The following is a 20085-nucleotide window of genomic DNA, read 5'->3' as shown; positions in this document are numbered from 1 at the left end:
GCCGCGTTTACGGGAACAAATTCTAGAACTAGAAAAGAGAGAAAAGAACCGAAAGGCAGAACCGGTGGAGGCAGTCCTGAGGAAGGTGAGGAATTTATCCTTACAAGTAAAGCCCAACGTTACCCTCATCCTAGCCACTTTAGACGAACTAGTGGCGTGCGCCAAGGACCAAGATCACAAAGATTTGCACCTCTTTTACGAGCTCGGCAAACAAGCTGAACGTTTCAAAGATACTGTTGATATCCCCACTTTTTGTCTTTCCGCATTGGGTGGAGGCCAGTCTGACGTAATAATGAAAGCTTTAGCCAAGTGCAAAAAGGCCAAAAAGTTGGTAAAAAAGCCGCTTCGTTCCAGGTCACAGTCTCCACCGGTTACCTCTTCTGCCGTATCCTCTTTCCCCCTTCAGCATGTTTACGCGCAGCCTCCCCCACCTCCCCAGCATCAGTTTGGCTTTGGTGGCTATGGTGCCGCTTACGGTCAGGGATATGGCGGGGGTTATGGGTACGGCAGAGGTAGAGGTCGCGGCAGGGGTTATGGCGGTTATGGTTATGCTAGAAATAACCCGGGCCCATGTAATTTTTTGCGGTGAGGTTGGGCATTGGTACAAAGAATGTGAAAAGATGAAGTTGGCAAAGGCCCAATTTGACAACAAGAAATAGGTCTAAGGTAAAATAGTCCGGTACGCTAAGTGGTATAAGTGTATTGTTTAGAAAACCGTTAATAAGTAAAGCAATTTTGATTTTGAACATCTTCCTCTCTCTCAGCTCAAGGGATCTTACCCCTTGCGGACCTAGTTCGCGCGAGCTGTGAGTTAGGAGAAGTTCTCCCTTTGATAGTCTGATACGCCTGTAATGAGATGTTTCTACATTTTATTTTGGTTCTTGCAGGAATCCCCCCCTACTATCTCACTGGGGCACTTTAAGCCAGAGATTCCAGAATGGGAATATGCGGTGAAATTTAATCCAATTGCTGCCGAAAAGGTCAAGAGGTTACAGGCGTCTTGGACTACCATTGGGGAAACTTCTCCTGACTTCACAGCTCAACAATTCAAACTCAATCAGGTTGTAAATGATGTATTACTTCTACAAAAAACTCCGGTGCCTTTGGACACTTTGCCTTTAAGGGACCCTGAACACTTTGTCGCTGGACAATTGCATCAAAATATTGAACTTTGGAGTTCCATAATGAACGATTTCCCAGAGAGCGAGATGGTTCACACTTGGTTGGAAAAAGGGGTTGATGTGCATTCTTTCTTTAGGCCATTTAAGGGTGAATTCAAGGGTCAGAAATACAATTTAAACGAACCCCCAGTTAGTTTTTTTTCCTAACTCTGTCCATTGTCAGAAACAAGCTGCTTTTATTTCCGAAACCTTGAATGATAGAATCAAAGCAGGTTCAGTCAGAGTTTGGGGTAAAGTTGGGGAGTGTCCGCCCCCTAAAGTAGTCATGCCCTTGGTAGTTGAACCTTCAAAGCCGAGATTATGCAATGACCAGAGATTCCTTAACCTGTGGATTAAGGATTCTCCCTTCACATTAGATACATTGAAAGAAGTACCGCGATTGGTACACAAAGATGCTCTCATGTTTGCCACTGATGAGAAATCGTGGTATGACCATATTAAATTATCGCTAACTTCGCAAACGTATTTTGGCATGGAATGGGCAGGTTGGTACCTAGTTTGTACGACGCTTCCGTTCGGATGGAAATCATCGGCTTATGTTTATCAAACTGTAGGCTATGCAGCTACAACCTTCTTAAGACATTTGGGGATCCCAACCATCCAGTATATTGACGACAGATTCTACGTGGTCCCTAAGAATATTGACGCGTCAAGCATTCCTTTGCTTTGGGTCTTTTTGGTATTATATATCCTTACAGAACTAAGTTACACGTTCTCCTTGCCAAAATGTGTTTTACAACCTATGATGGCGCTCAAGTCCTTAGGGTTTCTCGTAGATTCTAGCAGGCAGGCGTTTCTTCTGCCATCTGATAAGAAACAGAAGTTTAAGGTTTTGCGCGAGGAAATTCTTCGTCAGCCCTTCGTCAGCCTTAAAACGCTACAAAGATTCGCTGGTAAATGCATATCTATGATGTTGGTTTTTCCGGCCGCAAAACTATTTACGAGAGAGTTGTTTAGCGCAATAGCCAAAGCTTCGAAAAACAGTAAAACCATCCCAATCTCTGGCCCCCTACGGGACGAGATACAATTCTGGGCATTTTTGGATGATTGGCATGGGCATTTTTCTTGGAGACCAGAAAAACATTTACATTACGCTCTGGCTACTGATGCTTCGGGATATCGCTATGGCGCGGTCACTCTATCAGGGCCACAGGTTGGTCATACTTTAGGTGATTATTGGGCTGCAGATGATATAAGGCCGATTCATGTCAAAGAGGCCGACGCCCTCTATTCTTCCCTCTTAGCATTGAGTACAAATATAAAAGACCACCGGGTAGACGTTAAAGTCGATAACACAAGCCTAGTTTCGTCGTGGAATAACAAGGGTTGCAAGGACAACGCCTTAAATGAAATGCTCATAAAATTGTTTCATCTTACTCAGCAATTAAATATTGATTTACATTTGCAGTACATTTCTTCGGCAGAAAACCCAGCAGATGCTCCTTCTAGGGCGATTTCAGCTCAGGACACTATGTTGGCAAGTGAAAAATGGTTCCAATTGGAGTTACTCTATGGCCCGCACGGAGTAGACCTCATGGCATGTGACTCAAATGCAATGCGTTCAATACAGGGCGATGTTTTGAGACATTTTACCCTGCACCCTTCACCTCTGTCAGCGGGTCAAAATGTTTTCGCCCAGGAAATAGCTAAGGAGCTAAATCCTTACGTTTTCCCACCTATCGCTGTCATTCTACCCCTTATTCAGTTTTTGATCCAGCAGGAAATCCCAGTTTGCACGCTTGTGCTACCCATGACGTCACCCGCGCCAATATGGTGGCCACTATTAAAGCCCAGGATAATTTCACAGGTTTGCCTTGGGGTTAAAGGAGAAAAGGGCGTAGTATATTATCCCTCCAAGCAGGGGTTCATCAGAGATAACGTCGGTTTGAGATGAACATTAATGGCTTTTCGAATTAGCTGCACATCATAATGTGCGATATCCTTCGAATATACTCTGTGGATGACGCTTTAATCTTGATTATTTCAGAAAATCAGCGTTGACATGGGGGCAATTGACAAGCGGCTCCAGGAGTTGGATAAGGCGGCTTCCGCAACCCCCCTTATGAAGAAAAGGCAATCCCTAAAAAACGAGCTGTTGCAATTTTTGGCACAACTGCCTAAGAGGCCAACCCTGGAACGGGTTTCTCCAAATGATCTAACACGATTTTTAGTATGGAAAGACAAAGCCGGTAGGACACAGATCCATAATGCTTCCTGTATATTCCTCGGGCATCATGGTAAATTCCACTGTGGGTGTCCTACCCGTCTTGCCTTCGGTACGTTAGAAGGATTAGTCCGGTCCCTGAAATCTATTATTTCTGAAGAAACCGACAGGGGCAGCACGTGGGATATTTTCTCCGGGGTTGGGAATCCGGCTGATTCACCTCCTGTGAAATCGTATTTGAAGTGTGTCAAACGAGAGCAAGGTTTCTCGCACGTAGTTGCCAAGCAAGCAAAACCCTTGTTCATGGATAAGCTTCAAGCTATTTCAAAATATATCGATAACCAGATTAAAAGACCAGATCTATCCCTTAGGGAGCAATTCGTTTTGTCCAGAGACCAAGCTTTTCTCAAGATGCAGTTCTTTGCCGGGGATAGGGCGAGTGATTTGGGAATTTTAAAAACACAGGAAGTTAAACGCTTACCCGATGGATCAGGTCTTGTAATCTCTCATTCCCATGGGAAATCGTTTTCGGTAAACAAAGTGAATACCTTCATTGTTAAAGAATGTCCAAATCATCTTATTTGCCCGGTAAAGGGAGTTCAGCAGTATATCTCCAAGGCACAAACCTGGGGGGTGGATCTTACGGTCGGATATTTATTCCGTCCAGTCTCAGAAGCCGGTGTAGTGTTGGATGCGCCTATTTCGTACAGTGCAATTTACGATAGATTAAAGATTTATCTAAATACATTGGGGATCAACCAGGGTGAGACCCCTCACGGCTTAAGAGCCGGCTGCTCCATTACTTTGCTTCTGTCGGGGGCAGCTTCAAGCCCGGCGGAAGTAATGTCTCATGTTGGTTGGTTCACAGAGGCATCAGCAGAGTACTACAGTCGGTCAGATATTTTGGTAAAAGCGGCTAATGTGTCCGAAGCCCTGGCTGACAGTTCTCGTCGGCCAGAAGCGGTTAAAACACTTTACAGTAAGTTTGGCGATGTTGATAATTTCCCAGCAGCGTTCCCTTGAGCAGATTTCGATGTACATTTTTATGCATTTTCGTATTGTAATTATTGCATGATTGTGTTGGTTAGAGTGTGGCCTCGCCTTTTCGCTACATGCATCATCATACTAAAACCATACCGTGTAATCTTCTGTGGAATTTAAAATACAGTGTTGAGTTCTTATAATAAAGCAATGTTAGAATTTAAGTTACAATTTCTCGTTACCTTATTTTCGAATTCCGGTCTAATTAGTCCCTAATTAATAATTAATTATGGCGGATTAATTAGTTAATTTTGTTTAAGTATTGGGAAAGGAGTTATGAAGTAGGGCATGTTTCTCCGGGATGGTTGAGAGCCCGGGCGTGCGCGCCTGTACATTTTCACACCCCAACACTTAAATGTGAAGATCATACACAAGCCTGGAGACACTTTGGGTATGTGCAGATCCAAAGTGTATCCTGGCGGTGATTGAGCGAACTGTATTTCGTCTCGCATGGACACCCAGAAGGAAGACTGTTTGGCGTGTACAGGTTAATGTAAACCCTGTGTACGATGGCAGGCTCTGGAGCCACTGCAGTGGATTGGCTTTCCCCTCCCTCCCCGCCCTAGTATCCGGATTGCTTTAGAGCCGTGTATGTATCTTCGCGCCATTACATTTTCACACCCCAACACTTAAATGTGAAGATCATACACAAGCCTGGAGACACTTTGGGTATGTGCATATCCGGCAAGTAGGAGTTGGTGTGAAAGATCACGATAGCATTTGATCTGTTATTAGTAGAAATTTACCCATGACCATACAAACATCGCCCCATTGATATGTGTGGGTGAGTTTGAGTCCCTGTTTGTAAGGATGTGTTTGTCTTAACCTGCAGTGTTGATTGGCTCTTGATGCCTACTGCTCATATGCTTGGACAAGCAGAAAGATTGTCACATGAATATCTTGCGGCAGCCTCCTCTCTAGATTAACCTAGTGAGTGCACCAAGTGCACTACTTAAGTTTCGTAAAGATTTGGACTTACTACATCTGCTAAACACTCAAGTGCCATTTGCCTGATATCTAATCATAAAGAAACCACTTCGCCTCCCCCGGCTGAACCGATGAAAGCAGTGACAACAGTAGCTTATTTGTAACCCGCCCACTTCCAGTTATGATCGCATTATATCCTCAATATGCCAACATCATATCCATGGGCAAAGACAAACCATTTTAATATAGGATTACCCTCGGGACTAGATCCAATCTCCTGGGACTGGTCATAGTTTTCTTTCCATGCGTTTGCAAACAATTCATCTTCTCACTCGTCCCTTGAGGCGGCCATCTTTATCGTGTATGTAGATTACTCTGAATTATTCACTGCGGGAATATACGCTCGTTGCCACTGCGCATGCGCATCGTCTGCGAAAAGTAGATTGAATGACCTATGTCAATGACAAGATGGGAAACAATATTGTGGTTGACATATACATTGATGGGTTAATGGTCATAAATATTGGTTAGTGTACGTCTTTGTCAGATTAAATAGTTCCGATTCGGGGTACATTAGGTTAATGTTTGCTTGGTGAGAGCGTATGTCAAAGTTCGATGGCGTGATCAGAATCATAATGAGCGAGTCCCGGACGCTGTTGCCTTATTGGGTTTGGAACTCATTGGTGAGAGACCGTGTCGGGATAACACATTCTTGATTTAGCAGATTCACTTAAGGCATTCCCAATGAAACCAAATCACTTTCCTCCCACCCATTATACTGTTCCACGGTCATAGGCCATCATGAAGTGCCCATGGCGGTCCCTCCAACTGTCTGGCGATGGCCATTCCGATGATAGCGAAGTCCCCTAACTGTTGTGTTATCTGCTGTACGAGGTGGATAACACGCATCCAGGACATTCCTAGCCAAATCAAATAATCTTAATTGTCTTCTCCTCACCTTATCTTACATTGTTTGGTGTATGACCTCATTTGATGGGTTCCACGGATCGAAAGCTTTCTTTTATCCAATTCTGGTTGCAATCATCTCAATTCTACATGTTCTAACGCTTTTGGACCATGATCTATGATTGGGCAGGCATGGCGGGTCAAACTGATCGTCCGTAAAAGAACCAGTTGTTTCTTCTAGATGGAGTACATTCAGCAAGTGATTAAAACAAGCAGCACGCCAAAAGCATTCCTACTCCAATCAAATTGCTTAGGTCCTGTCCCGACATTTCTTTTACCATAAAGCCCGCAGCACACTAGCCGCCAACTTTGGCGACAAGAAGCGTTCAGCTGACGCCTCTCGACGCCGAAGTTGGCGGCCAGTGGATCCGGGTCCGAGCACACCTGCCCAGAATCGGCGTCCAGTAGCGTCTTTTCCGCAACTTTAGGCTGCCATTTTGAAATCATGTGACATCAAGACGCATACTGATTGGCCATAGCCTCGCTGCCGACGCCAATTCAGGCGGCAATCCGTAGCACACCTGGCTTCTTCTTGCGTTCAAACGCGGCGACACGCGTCAAAAATCAAACATGTTAGATATTTGGCGTTTAGTTGCGGCAAGTCGCGGCAAGTCGCGTTCGCCGACGCCGTTCGTAGCAGACTAGGGATTTTTCAGGCGTTCAGGACTCTTGGAGCAAAAAACGCCCGTGAACGCCGAAGTTGGCGGCTAGTGTGCTGCGGGCTTAAATGGGATGTTCTGGCACCACGCATCAAGAGTACTTCCATTCTAATCATATCGGTTTACCCGTGTCCTTATCATTCTACCATTTCCTCCTAAGTAACATCTCTGTTGCTACGACCCCTTCGGGAACAAGGAAATAACTTTCTTGACTTACGCGATCCTTATAAACGACTTTTATGCTTCGTTTATGACAGAGATAGTCTATCTATAGAAAGCGTCTGGCTGCAGGATGTGACCTGACTTCATGGTATGGTGGTTTATGACAGAGCTAGTCTATGTTTAGAAAGCGTCCGGTCAGATCGATGTAAAACATTTTTAAAGCTTAAAAACCGTTATTTCTAAGAACATAGCCTCTGCCTATAGTTCCCTTTAAAGGTTAAGTGCAGGACTTACACAACTTCGTATCAAAATGATATCCATTTCAAGATCAGTATCTTACTTCGCAGACCCAATCTTTGCATGACCATGATGACCCGTTCTTGAACCCGAGTCGGAGATAAATCTTGACATCAAAACTACCTTCAACTTGTTACCAGGTTACTGATTTTGATCTGTATAGATACCAGAATGCTGGTGACAGTATTTCTGGTCACGACGCTTGAGTGACCATCTAATCTCGCTAATAGTGCGCTAGATCGGATCCAAAGGTTCTCATCTGGTAAACAGACACGCTTCAGTGCGTCTACGTATCATATCATCCAATGAATACCCCGACCCTCGAAACCTATCTGCAAGACAGATCCATGTTGATGTTACTACTTCTAGATACTCAGACCTGATTGGTTCGATCAGATAGGGAAATACTACCGACTGTAATTCTGGCAACGACGGTTGAGTGCGTATCGTTCAGCAATATTCGCCCGAAGGTTGGTCCACAGTGATACGAGACTGATGCCGTGCTCCATGTCTGACCTCCGGGGACTGAGCACGCTGATACGTAATTATACCTATTGGTCTAGGCGACCCTGCGGCAAGGCATGTAGGTATGGTTAGATGACTACTTCCATGGTTGTAAACGGCTACAAAACGCCCCGAAGATGAAAGGTATATAGTCCAGTGGTATGTCTCAAAACGTCTACTTATTTTTTGGGTTCATTTCCGCCTTAACCCAGCTAGGATGCAAACGACCCTCTCTTCATGTAGACAAAGTCATAGGTAAAGAGTCCATATTGCACATATAGACAAAATCATGGTAAAACGTCGGCCGTTATTGCGACGTGCAGACAAAGTCATGATAAAACGTCCGACTATATTGCCTCATGTAGGCCAGAGTCCTCTATTAAAACGTGCACATTACGTGTACATTGTTGTGCATAGGTTTTGGTAAAAAAAGTACTCATTGGACCAATCAATCTGCACAACATTTTATATGTGTCAAGAAGAACCCTTTGCCAATAGCATAATAAAGTTTTAAAACATTCCAATACCGATTGCCTGAGAAAAAAGATTTCCGTACACCATATCCATCAAAACGTCACTGGCGCATTGATATGGCCCTGTCAAAGTACAAGTTCTAAACTGACCAGTGAGACCACATTTTCTTAAATATATTATCAAAAAGCATATTTCTGTGATGGCCTGACTCTGTAGATTAAGAATCAACCACAGATTGAGAATTAATTCCACTTTGGTCCATCCCAGCCATGTATTTACCACAACTTGACATTTTGATAAGCTCTATGTGACTGCCACACTTCCGGTCGTGGATGAATACAGGTCTCTGCCCTGTAGACAGAATCATGGTTATTGCATCGTGTAGACAAAACCATGGTAAAACCTCCGTCTATATTGCATCGGGCTTAATACCAATTTTACTCTTCGCCTTCTTCAAGTTAAAAGATGAAGTAAAGCATGCAAAAACAATCGGTTTCAAGTCCGTGATGTCAAATTCGGTATACCTGGGCCCAAAAAAGTTTCAGATCTATAGTTCCATTTCCTACCTTCTATCATTACAACTGCAGCATGTAAGGGCTTCTACCACTTACTCATATTCCTCTACCCATCTTTCCAACCACTTGATCCCAAAGCAACACTGAAAGCACGGAAAATTGAAAGAGAAAGAAGATCCCACAAATATTTGACTAGTTAACAAATGCAAAAAGTAGTCGGCACGAACAGATTCATTACTTTACCGTGTTTGTCCAGCTCTCATAACCTGTTGGTAGGATTGCACGGGATTGAATTCGCGGTAATCTAACAGAGCGCGATCCTTCACACCGGTGAAGTGCTGACGGCAACCTTAGCTTGTGGAAGGCTCAGTCTTAATGAACGCGGGCAGGAAACCCTCTTGGTGGAAACCATTCTGGCAACTGGATTTCAATGAACTTATCTACATCACTCAGCCGGACCAATCACGCAACATTTTCCATGGTTATGCCAAAGCCTACGGGTCGCGCTGGGCCCTTTACGGGATATAAGTGCTGGTTGAAACCTTGCATTTTGCCCCGGAGATTTGGGGCATGAAGCGTCTGCCAAAAGCTAAATCTTGACCCAAGATGGGAGCCATATAACTTTAGTGCTCTCATTGGCGTGTAAGAATAATGCAGGAGAGGGAGAATATTTGGCAATATACCTCAGACTCTGGCTCTGACTCTGCAAAATTTGTACCAAAATGGCTGCCGGTCACAAAGCCTTCTCTGGATCCCACATGGCGATTAAACAATTTGTACTCGTAATATACAAATCAATATTTCAATCTTTGAACTTCTCGGCCCCGGCCAGCCAATCATTGTTTCATCGATCTCTCTCTACTGGTGTCGCTATAATCTTTATTTCCTTGTAATTTAAACAGAAAGATACCTAATATCTTAGGAATGAGTAGTTATTTTCGCCCGGGGATATGTTGCCGTGTTCAGTGAAACAGCTGAATACATTTTGAACATGGATGAAATATGTATCACAAGTCGCCGATAGGAGTCTCTCTCATCTCACAGTACGTCAATGCGATTCACGCCAGTACGATTAATGTATTTAGTGCCGAATCACACGTGACCCTACGCCGTATTGTGCGCATTAGTCACCTGAAGATTGATCGCCCTTCTCCTGCCTATAGTCCCCCTTTAAAGTAAATTCGGTGTGAAATAGCTACTGCCTATAAAGTTCCTTTAAGTGAGCTGAATACGAGACATCGCTGATTCTGAGCTTCATCCAGCCTCTCCTTCATCAACGCCACATTCTTGATCAACTTTAAAGTTAAATGATTACAGCATCCGGTTGCCATGGTAATGGATGATGACTCTTCAGTAGATGAAGGTAATAACTTTTCGTTTATCTTAATCAGTTAAATCAATCTGGTTTTTCGCATATGAATTACGGATGCGAAAAGTGGCACAAAATTGAAATTGATGCTACCTCTGGGATGGAATAATGTTTGCCTTCTTTCTATATTCCGAGCGTTATTGCTTATTCAACAGTTTCTGTTTCGGCTCACATGAGAGAGCATTTTGTTTATTACGCCAAGATATTTTTTGTTTCCTGGCCCGTCTTCTGTCCTCTGTTCGTGAAAACTGTTGTGGTACAAACTTCAAACTCGGTCTGTGGATATCTGTGGCCCGGTGTAGAAGTACAAAATCTTCCCCTGGAAAGAGTGTACGACCCGTTTTATTGTATTCCGACGGATTACGGCAATAAAAGCTCAGAGCGCATGATAGAATCTTTTGTTCCCTGGACACTCTATCCTGGGACATTTCAAACTTTCTCTCCAAGCCGTTTGGAGGGGAGCTGCCCCTATTTCTCCCCCACCCCGCTAAATATAGCTCTGGTATCCCGACTATAAATATCACGGTTCAATTTCACGACCTTGATACACAAAATCGCACGGTTGGAGGTTATGCCGCTAGGTGTGAAAGTTTCGGTAATTAATTTCATCATGGAAGTGTCGTATTTTTGGTTTGCCGATTGCAGATTGCGTTTAAAAACGCGGATTAGTTCGAGATTATTCTGGATGATAGTTTCGATTTCCGCCGGGGAATCCACAGTAACACGCGCGAACTAAACCCTTGCAATTCCTATATTCCAATGGATTGCAAATGCCGTTTTTTTGTCATATCAAAAGACATTTCTCAAAGTTAAGTCTTCTGAACATCTCGCGAGACCTATCATAAGACGAGAACGTGGCCTTACCTTCCATACCAATGAACAGAAAATAAGATTGTTTTCCACCCTATCGAGAGGTTAAAAGTGGCCCACAATATCAAGCAGCACTGCCGTTTTTTGTGTCATCAAACAATGGTTTTCATATTCAGCTCTTCTGGCCATCTCGCGAGACCCATAACAAGACACACCGAAAGAAAGTAATCTTCATCCTCTATATTAATGATTTGTACGGTTCCCTGGACGTCGTTGGCGATATATCAGAACGCCATGCCGTATGTTGCGTGTTAGGAAAATCTCACTGGACAATTTGGATTGGCCTTTTTTAAACTTCTTTGCAGTGAATTGTATTGCTAAAGCAGGCACAGTGAAAAAACAATCATCTTTCGTATGTTTGACTGGATGCATCTACATGTACATATACTGTCGCGGCAAATTATAGGGCGGATGATATATCATACTTGTTCTACATCAGTTGCGTTAAGGGACGAGTGTACTTTTCTTAATTTATGTATTTCTTTGGGTTATTCTGATAGCCACCGTACTTAGCCATTCAGGGCAAAGGCATAGGCTGATTTAGGCTACAGTGGTATTAGATATAGGGCAAGACCCAGTCTGATTCACAACCCTGGGTTGAGACAGTACGCGCGCCTCATCTCCAAGTCAAAGCTGGCCGTTCTCGTTTGTAATTATGGCTTCTAAAAGCCATAATTCACCATAATTTACGCATCCGTTTGACTCTTATCTTCTGATCGGGGTGACAATTTATTCGCGGGTCGCGTATTAACTATTGAGCCATCGATAACATTATCGTAAATTATGAGTTTACAAGATTAACGCTTTTGCTATCGGTGCAGATACGGGATGATACCGGTCATACTAACGAATGCACAGCTCTTGTTGCTGATACGAAAATTCTGTGCCGAATTATGGTCTACATACACCATCTGTTGCCATGGTTGTTGCAGTAAAAGCTTGGCGCAGCGTCTTAATCTACGCAGGCCTACTATAGTCCATTCTTAAATGCTTGTCCGCAGCATTTTGGACTCTGGAGCGCGAACTAGGAGGGTGTTTTTTTATTGATCTTAGCTTCGCGACCTAAGCAGTTTTTTTACCGTGTTTAACGGTACTAAGTTTGCAAAAGTGGTTCATAGATAATCTTGGCATCTATTCCGAGAGCCAATGTTGATCTGAGGTGATAAGGTTTCAAGCCTGCAACAACATACATCCACATCAACCCCAGGTTAAGTGGTCTTGAGTTAAGATTGCGTTTTCGTAAAGAAAGTTTCGGGCCGATTGCCGATGTTTTAGACGTCACTCTTCTTGGTCTACGAGTCAAAAGCAAATTTCAACTATTTTAAAAACGAGGTTGGAGTCCTAGAAGTGCTCAATGCGCGAAAGATTAAATTTGTCATGTGAAAGGATTGGTTATGATTGAGTATCGCTTATTAGCATGTTTAAGGGATGGTATGTTGCCTGGTTTTCCTAAGAGCATGATTATAGGTTTAGGAGTGTTATAAGAGCATGATAACCTTTCAATTCGTTGCATGAATTTCAAGTCATGCTGTTGAAAGAAATCACCTCAAAACTGTTCTTGTGAAATGCAAGATTGGAGGTTAAAGGGAGGTTACTGGCAGAGCCAGCGAGGTCAGATTAAGGCTGCACAAGGTCTCCGATTGGGGTCTCTCTTTGACCTCACAGTACGAAGAATACGTTTCTACAGGGAATATAGTGAGCCCTGAATCCGACCGACACAACCGATGTTCGTAACTGTGCTGAATGACAGTGAGTCAGATTTGATAAAACTATGATTTTATCCATAACTTCAAGGATCTATCACAAATATTGGTAAAAGCAAGCGTACAGAAGACCTTGGTTAATGGATCAAATTGCATACCATTGCTGCACCAGTCTTTAATTTGATACGAAAAGTGTGATTACTACGTGTACGTATAGCGCGGCGAAGAATCAATTATTTCTTAACTGAAAGCGAGAAAGTACTTGTAGCGCGGCTGGGAATCATGAATCAGTGAAACTTGTTCCCCAGTATTGGCTATCGATTGATGATCGATAGTTTCGTATCTGGCCGTGCCTGGGAGGTGTTTTGACTGATGGTGTACCGCTTAAGGGACATGCAACCAGCTACAGATAAACCGGCTGTGACCGCGCGCAGTAACCCGACTGGGGAGTAAAGTTTACGAGGGCAATACACAATGATTCCCGAAATAATCCAATCCCCTTTATCAATTGCATGACTAAATGTATATCTTTCAAAGCCATGGCTTCAAATAAACCATGCGGATGTTGAAGTGGAGATTTTATTAAATCCTTCGATTATGTGACTCAATTATCGTTTACCGATATGGACGGACTTGAAAAAAAAACCTAGTCTATCCACACACGAGACCACTTTGCTGATCAAATGCAACATCTGCCGTCTACTGATTCCCAATTCTGAGCCTTACTCGGAAAAAAGTGTCGATGAGATGACTGTCTAAAGTGCCATAGCCTTCTTCGCACCCGAGGTGTGTCCGCCCAGCTCTCACTGCGTACTGCTTCGGAGAGTCCCTACGACATTGGTGACACTCTTCCTTCATACTAAATCTCATTCGAAAGAAGATTATCGGCGGTAAGTCGATTTAGTTGGGAAGGAAAGTACGTGGTGTGAGAGAATAATCGGTCATGTTGGCGCAAATTTTGCGGTGTCACCTTTCTGAAGAATACCTATAACTGTAGTCAAACGATCTGCCAGACAAGTCTCCCATGGGTGCGATCGTGCTATCCTATAACAACCACTATACGTCATAGCACAAATTCAAAAATAATTAAGCTAGTCGGGAACTGGTCGTGACGTCACGCAGACATGACCAGGTTGCAATGCCAACAGGTGCCTCTTTTGGCCAATTTGGCACCCCTGACGACGACCACCCTAATTTCCCTCCACTCATTACGAGTGAACCTGTCCACAATAGCTAATGACTATCGAGTCTTATGAATATTTCAAAGGGGCGACATTTCGCCGGCGAATAATTGCCAATTCATCAGGTTGGATTTTGCTGGGAGACGCTCAGCATTAGCATCCGGCGGTGAATATTTCATGGTGAGTCTCCTGCCCAGAATCCCCAATGAGCCTACGGGTGTTCGAAGGTCATGGGCGGGTCTTCTCTGTAAACAAGCCGCCTGCTTCTTGGTCCTGGTTGGAGGTCTTAGTTGGAGCCATGGCTCGGTTTTCTCTGTAAACAAGTCCTCTTCTTGGTCCTACTTTTGTCCTATTTTGGAGTGAGGAGATATTTTTGTTCATTTTACTGTTTTTAACGCTGCAAAGTAAATACTCTCATCAAAGAGTTCTACCACTATCAAGGTGAAGTTTAAATTTGAATGATACCAGAACTCGTTTTTGTTCCTTGTACTTTTTGTTGCAACATTTAGAACTACATCTTTCATTGCACTATCACGAATTATAAAAATCAATGTTAGTGTGGCCTAAGATTCATAACCATGCAATTCCGGCTCGGCGCACTAGACTCGAAGCCAAATCACCTGAAGAAATCTCCATCCCAGGTCCCTCTGTGACAGGCGCAGAAATCATTATCCTTTGTAGTGCAGCAACAAGCCGTGGGCATTTCCTATCACTCCATATCTAATGGTTCGAAAAATCAGGGGTGTTTGGACGTATTGGCCTATTTCTTTAATCGTCCACGAATTTGCGGATGTGGCAAATGGATTGTCATTACGGTGTGATTTGCCGGAAGCTAGCCCGCTACAAAGGGGGTAAAAGGTCTGGGACTTGTTTTAATGATCAAAGGAGGAACTTCAGAAGGTATTTCTTACGTCTCATATCGACTGAGTTGATGTAAAATAAAACGATTTGGTATTACAAAGAAAAAGAAGCTATACCTTCAACTTGACCAAGGAGATGACTTGTTTACAAATAAACGAGTCGATTCTTCAACTACGGCCAAGATTATTGTTCGGGGAGTTATCTGTATTAGACTTTTTGCGAGGTAATGGGGGTTCTAGTCATGAAGAAGATGAAATTTAGAGACTGGAAGCGAACTTCCCGGTGTGACCTTCAACTACATTGAACATGACCATCATCTTCTTCTTCATTTTAGCGTTCGATTTTCTGCTCTAGCAGCGCTTCACTACAGAACCAGGCCGATGTCTCTGATGAACCTGGCTGTCGCCTTTCGTTCCTCCCTTTATCCCCAGCCTCTCGGTGTCCCAGCGGTATACATGCTCTCGTGTTTGATCTGGCACCTTGGGGACTCAGCGATGTTCATCCTCCTGGGGTTGGTCTACAGTGTCAGAAGACGAAAGATGTGATAGTCTTCTCTCTTCTCTTCCATCCATCTCTTTTCGCTTCTATAGTCCCATTTTCTCTCGTGTCAGATGTTTGTGACCATCTGTTTCAAAAGTGTGTTACTCTGCGGAGACTGTAATCCATTTCCTCATCGGTAATTCAGTTCCTTGGATCCGGTTACTGGTCAGGTAATCGCTTTCAGGCGTTCTGTGCGCGATGGGTATCATCGGCTCTGCAGTCACGTAGAGTTTAGAGACTGTAAGTGACCTTCAATGAGGATGTAGGTGACCTTCCTGACTGCATTCTTAGAAACAATGGTTTCGGAGCTTTTAAAACACATTTTAAGGTTTAGACGACCGTCCTGCATGCAGGCATTGGATGAGGCGACTGCCTTATACTGGAATGTGTTGCCTCAGGGTTCGACATAAGGTTGCTTTCCCTATTTCTTTTAGCAAACCTTTCACAGCAGATCAGATGGTATCAATTGACTTTCTTTCAGTTATAATTTTAACCAAATTGATAAGGTGCCGTGGCACCAACTGATGTTTTTTCCTCTTTACAGCAAAATTAAAAGGCGTATGTGTGACCTACCTTTCCAGCTTTACCTTTAAATTAGTGACAATGCGCGTACACCACTAAATATTGGTGGACCAATTGCACGTACACCACCACATTGCCGCGACAAATTTGTTTGGCAATCCATTGCCGGTACAAATTGCCGGTCCAAATTCGCCCTGCTTGTTAAAAGCTCGGATTTGTCGTGGTGTACGCGCTAATGGATCGGCAATTAGCTAGTTAGATGGTTCGGCGACAGGCGGCGCTTTCGAAATGGCCCTTTCTGCTTATTGTTTGCGCGCCGTCTGTTGCCGGATTTTATAACTAGCTGCAGCGCTGGTGTACGCGCTTGGGGGATTTTCGATGGTGCGGCATTGGTTCGCGAACCAAGATTGGTGGTCCATTTTCAGGTGGTGACATTTCTTTTCGTATCAAGTTAAATTATGTCAACTGAATTCTGTTATCTTTACCCAAATGTATGGCGTCCACTGACTGTTCTATTCTTCTTCTCTTTACAGCAAAACTAGATGGCGTCAAAACCTACATGTCATTACGGCGAGTGCCAATGCATCTCCAAGAACGGGTAATCCGCTGGTTTGACTACCTCTGGACGAGCCACAAGTCCTCAGACGAGGACAAAGTACTCAACCTCTTACCGGATAAGTTAAAAGCAGAAATCGCCATTCACGTTCATTTGGACACGCTAAAAAGAGTTGAAATTTTCCAAAACACGGACCCTGGCTTTTTATGTGAACTTGTCTTAAGATTGCGACCCGTCCTATTTTCGCCTGGGGATTATATATGTAGAAAGGGTAAGTGACTCGCAATTTGTTTTGCAGGGTGTTTTTTCTCTCGAAATATACAGAGTGTTCGTGAAAGTGTGGTGCCAATGTGCTCCGTCTTCACACCATTTATCAAACAAGACACCTCCCAATTGTAGTGCTGATATTAAAAGAATTGACGATATCCTGGAGAGAACTAGACACTTTTTCAGGACACCCTGTATATACTATATTTACATGTACGTCGTGGCGTATTTTGGTATCAGTGTAAGCGAGACGTATCTTGTTTTACAGGATTTCAGGAAGAGAAATCCCCCAAAATGCCAGGTGTTCTATACCAAACCTATGAAATTATAGGGAGGATCAGGCATTTTTCGAACACTCTCGTACTTTATTTAATGAAAGAAATGAAGTCGCAAATCGAGTCAGTATAAAGAGAGAATCATCCATTGATTTGATATGCTTTAATTGTAATATAGGCTTTATATAATTTTAGACTGAATCTTCTTTTCAAAACCTTGTGTTTTTGATTATGGGAGAGATTATAATAGTTCATCTAATGTGTAATTCCGTCCCTTCGCGCATGACCCGTGCGACCTGGCTTATCCACTGCGCAATCCACTGCGCAATCCACTACGCAATCCACTGCGCATTCCACTGCGCATTCCACCGCGACGAGTTCTTTTCCAAGACAGGACGGGTGGCGACACTCACTAACAAATGGTCAAACTAATCGTAAAACCACGCTTTCGTCGACCTGAGTTTAGAGATGACATCCAAGGAGAGTTCCCAGGACATACGAAACGGTTCATTGATGACGTAGGAAGTCTGTTAAGTGGGTTAATTTTGAATTGAAGTATACACACAAAAATGGTTTGGAGGTAATTAGTTAAGTGTGAGACGAACTATTTTTCATAATTTTTCAAAAAAACTTGCAAACTCAAAGAAGGTTTTAGCTTTCGGTATCTTCGTCATGACCCATAAATTTATGTCGGGAGTTGAACTTTGCAAAATACGCAGAGATCATCTCAAAATAGCTTGTTGTCACTCATAAAATGTTTTTCATCTGGGGCAGGGGGTAAGCTATTTTGCTTCCAAAATGTCCTCTTTTTTAAGCAGTTGGCACTCAGATATATGAAGTAGGGAAAATGTTAAGCCAAAAATCATTTTTCTGACCGTGTTATCCTAAATGAAAAGTTTCGCCCCTACAAATGCTAGCATCATTAGGGCCTAGCCTATATCTTCCTTTGCAGTAAGTCAGCGACTTAATGTTCTTCATCTCCTTGTCTTTTTATTTGAAATCCAAGTCTCGATCAAGAAATCTTTCAAGAACTTTGAAAGCCGATGATGAACCTTCCGTTCGTCGTTCCTTATTCCTTGAGCTTTCTTACCCTCCTTATAAATTTCACTACTCAGACGTTTAAAGCACAAAGATTATATAATGACTTTGACTTTTATATGAATAAAAGATATAGAGTGCCTTATTCTTCAAAAGTCCTTGTATGATGTTTAGTTTAGTTTGTTGTTAAAAATTATCCTTGTCCAAGAAAGGAAAATCTTTCGATAAACGGCAAAAAGGTAGATGTCAGAAGTGGGATTCGAACCCACGCCCGGAGAACCGGACTGCGACCTGAACGCAGCGCCTTAGACCACTCGGCCATCCTGACAGATTGTAAGGGCCTAGATACATGTAGTTCGAACTAGCAGTTCATGGAATATTAAAAAGATTATTCTGATAAAAAATATACTTGATATTGTTCATAGTAAAAAACCGCCTACTGGCACTGTCACAAAAATCACACTGCAATGCAAAGCCTTAAACAGTCGATGATAGGCGCAGATCATTTCAAGATCGAAATTCATTCCTCCAATTTTGAATTCTACTCACGTCGTGATGCACGTCGGGAACTTTTCAAAACTCATCGACTACAATTCAAATTTTAATACTCTTGACATAACTAAGACCTTTTGCATAAGTCAACAGCAAAAAAGATAATTTAAACTATAAAAAAATAAGTCAGCCACTTAATGTTCTTCATCTCCTTGTCTTTTTATTTGAAATCCAAGTCTCGATCAAGAAATCCTTCAAGAACTTTGAAAGCCGATGATGAACCTTCCGTTCGTCTTTCCTTCATCCTTGAGCTTTCTTACCCTCCTTATAAATTTCACTATACTCAGACGTTTAAAGCACAAAGATTATATAATGACTTTGACTTTTATATGAATAAAAGATATAGAGTGCCTTATTCTTCAAAAGTCCTTGTATGATGTTTAGTTTAGTTTGTTGTTAAAAATTATCCTTGTCCAAGAAAGGAAAATCTTTCGATAAACGGCAAAAAGGTAGATGTCAGAAGTGGGATTCGAACCCACGCCCGGAGAACCGGACTGCGACCTGAACGCAGCGCCTTAGACCACTCGGCCATCCTGACAGGTTGTAAGGGCCTACATACATGTAGTTTGAACTAGCAGTTCATGGAATATTAAAAAGATTATTCTGATAAAAAATATACTTGATATTGTTCATAGTAAAAAACCGCCTACTGGCACTGTCACAAAAATCACACTGCAATGCAAAGCCTTAAACAGTCGATGATAGGCGCAGATCATTTCAAGATCGAAATTCATTCCCCCAATTTTGAATTCTACTCACGTCGTGATGCACGTCGGGAACTTTTCAAAACTCATCGACTACAATTCAAATTTTAATACTCTTGACATAACTAAGACCTTTTGCATAAGTCAACAGCAAAAAAGGTAATTTAAACTATAAAAAAATAAGTCCGCCACTTAATGTTCTTCATCTCCTTGTCTTTTTATTTGAAATCCAAGTCTCGATCAAGAAATCCTTCAAGAACTTTGAAAGCCGATGATGAACCTTCCGTTTGTCGTTCCTTCATCCTTGAGCTTTCTTACCCCCCTTATAAATTTCACTATACTCAGACGTTTAAAGCACAAAGATTATATAATGACTTTGACTTTTATATGAATAAAAGATATAGAGTGCCTTATTCTTAAACGTTATATGATGTTTAGTTTAGTTTGTTGTTAAAAATTATCCTGGTCCAAGAATGGAAAAATCTTTCCATGAACGGCAAAAAAAAGTGAATGTCAGAAGTGGGATTCGAACCCACGCCCGGAGAACCGGACTGCGACCTGAACGCAGCGCCTTAGACCACTCGGCCATCCTGACAGGTTGTAAGGGCCTAGATACATGTAGTTTGAACTAGCAGTTCATGGAATATTAAAAAGATTATTCTGATAAAAAATATACTTGATATTGTTCATAGTAAAAAACCGCCTACTGGCACTGTCACAAAAATCACACTGCAATGCAAAGCCTTAAACAGTCGAT

The 20085-nt window shown here is 42.7% G+C and overlaps 1 protein-coding gene and 3 non-coding genes across 9 annotated transcripts in view; 1 reads left to right on the top strand and 3 right to left on the bottom strand.

Moving 5' to 3' along the window:
- Positions 1–20085, top strand: part of LOC135495137 (cyclic nucleotide-gated channel rod photoreceptor subunit alpha-like) — a 174405-nt gene that overhangs the window by 138482 nt on the left and 15838 nt on the right. For all 6 annotated transcript variants that reach the window (XM_064783574.1, XM_064783573.1, XM_064783575.1 and 3 more), the window contains exon 3: positions 16470–16763. In XM_064783574.1, coding sequence (XP_064639644.1) covers positions 16470–16763 — 294 coding nt within the window. The remainder of the gene's footprint in view (positions 1–16469; positions 16764–20085) is intronic.
- Positions 18317–18400, bottom strand: Trnal-cag (transfer RNA leucine (anticodon CAG)). The gene has a single exon. It is a non-coding gene; the product is annotated as a tRNA-Leu (tRNA).
- Positions 19079–19162, bottom strand: Trnal-cag (transfer RNA leucine (anticodon CAG)). The gene has a single exon. It is a non-coding gene; the product is annotated as a tRNA-Leu (tRNA).
- On the bottom strand, positions 19840–19923 carry Trnal-cag (transfer RNA leucine (anticodon CAG)). The gene has a single exon. It is a non-coding gene; the product is annotated as a tRNA-Leu (tRNA).

The sequence above is a fragment of the Lineus longissimus genome, chromosome 10, assembly GCF_910592395.1.
Source record: "Lineus longissimus chromosome 10, tnLinLong1.2, whole genome shotgun sequence".
Taxonomy (NCBI): Eukaryota; Metazoa; Nemertea; class Pilidiophora; order Heteronemertea; family Lineidae; genus Lineus; species Lineus longissimus.
This window is presented reverse-complemented; position numbering and strand designations above follow the sequence as displayed.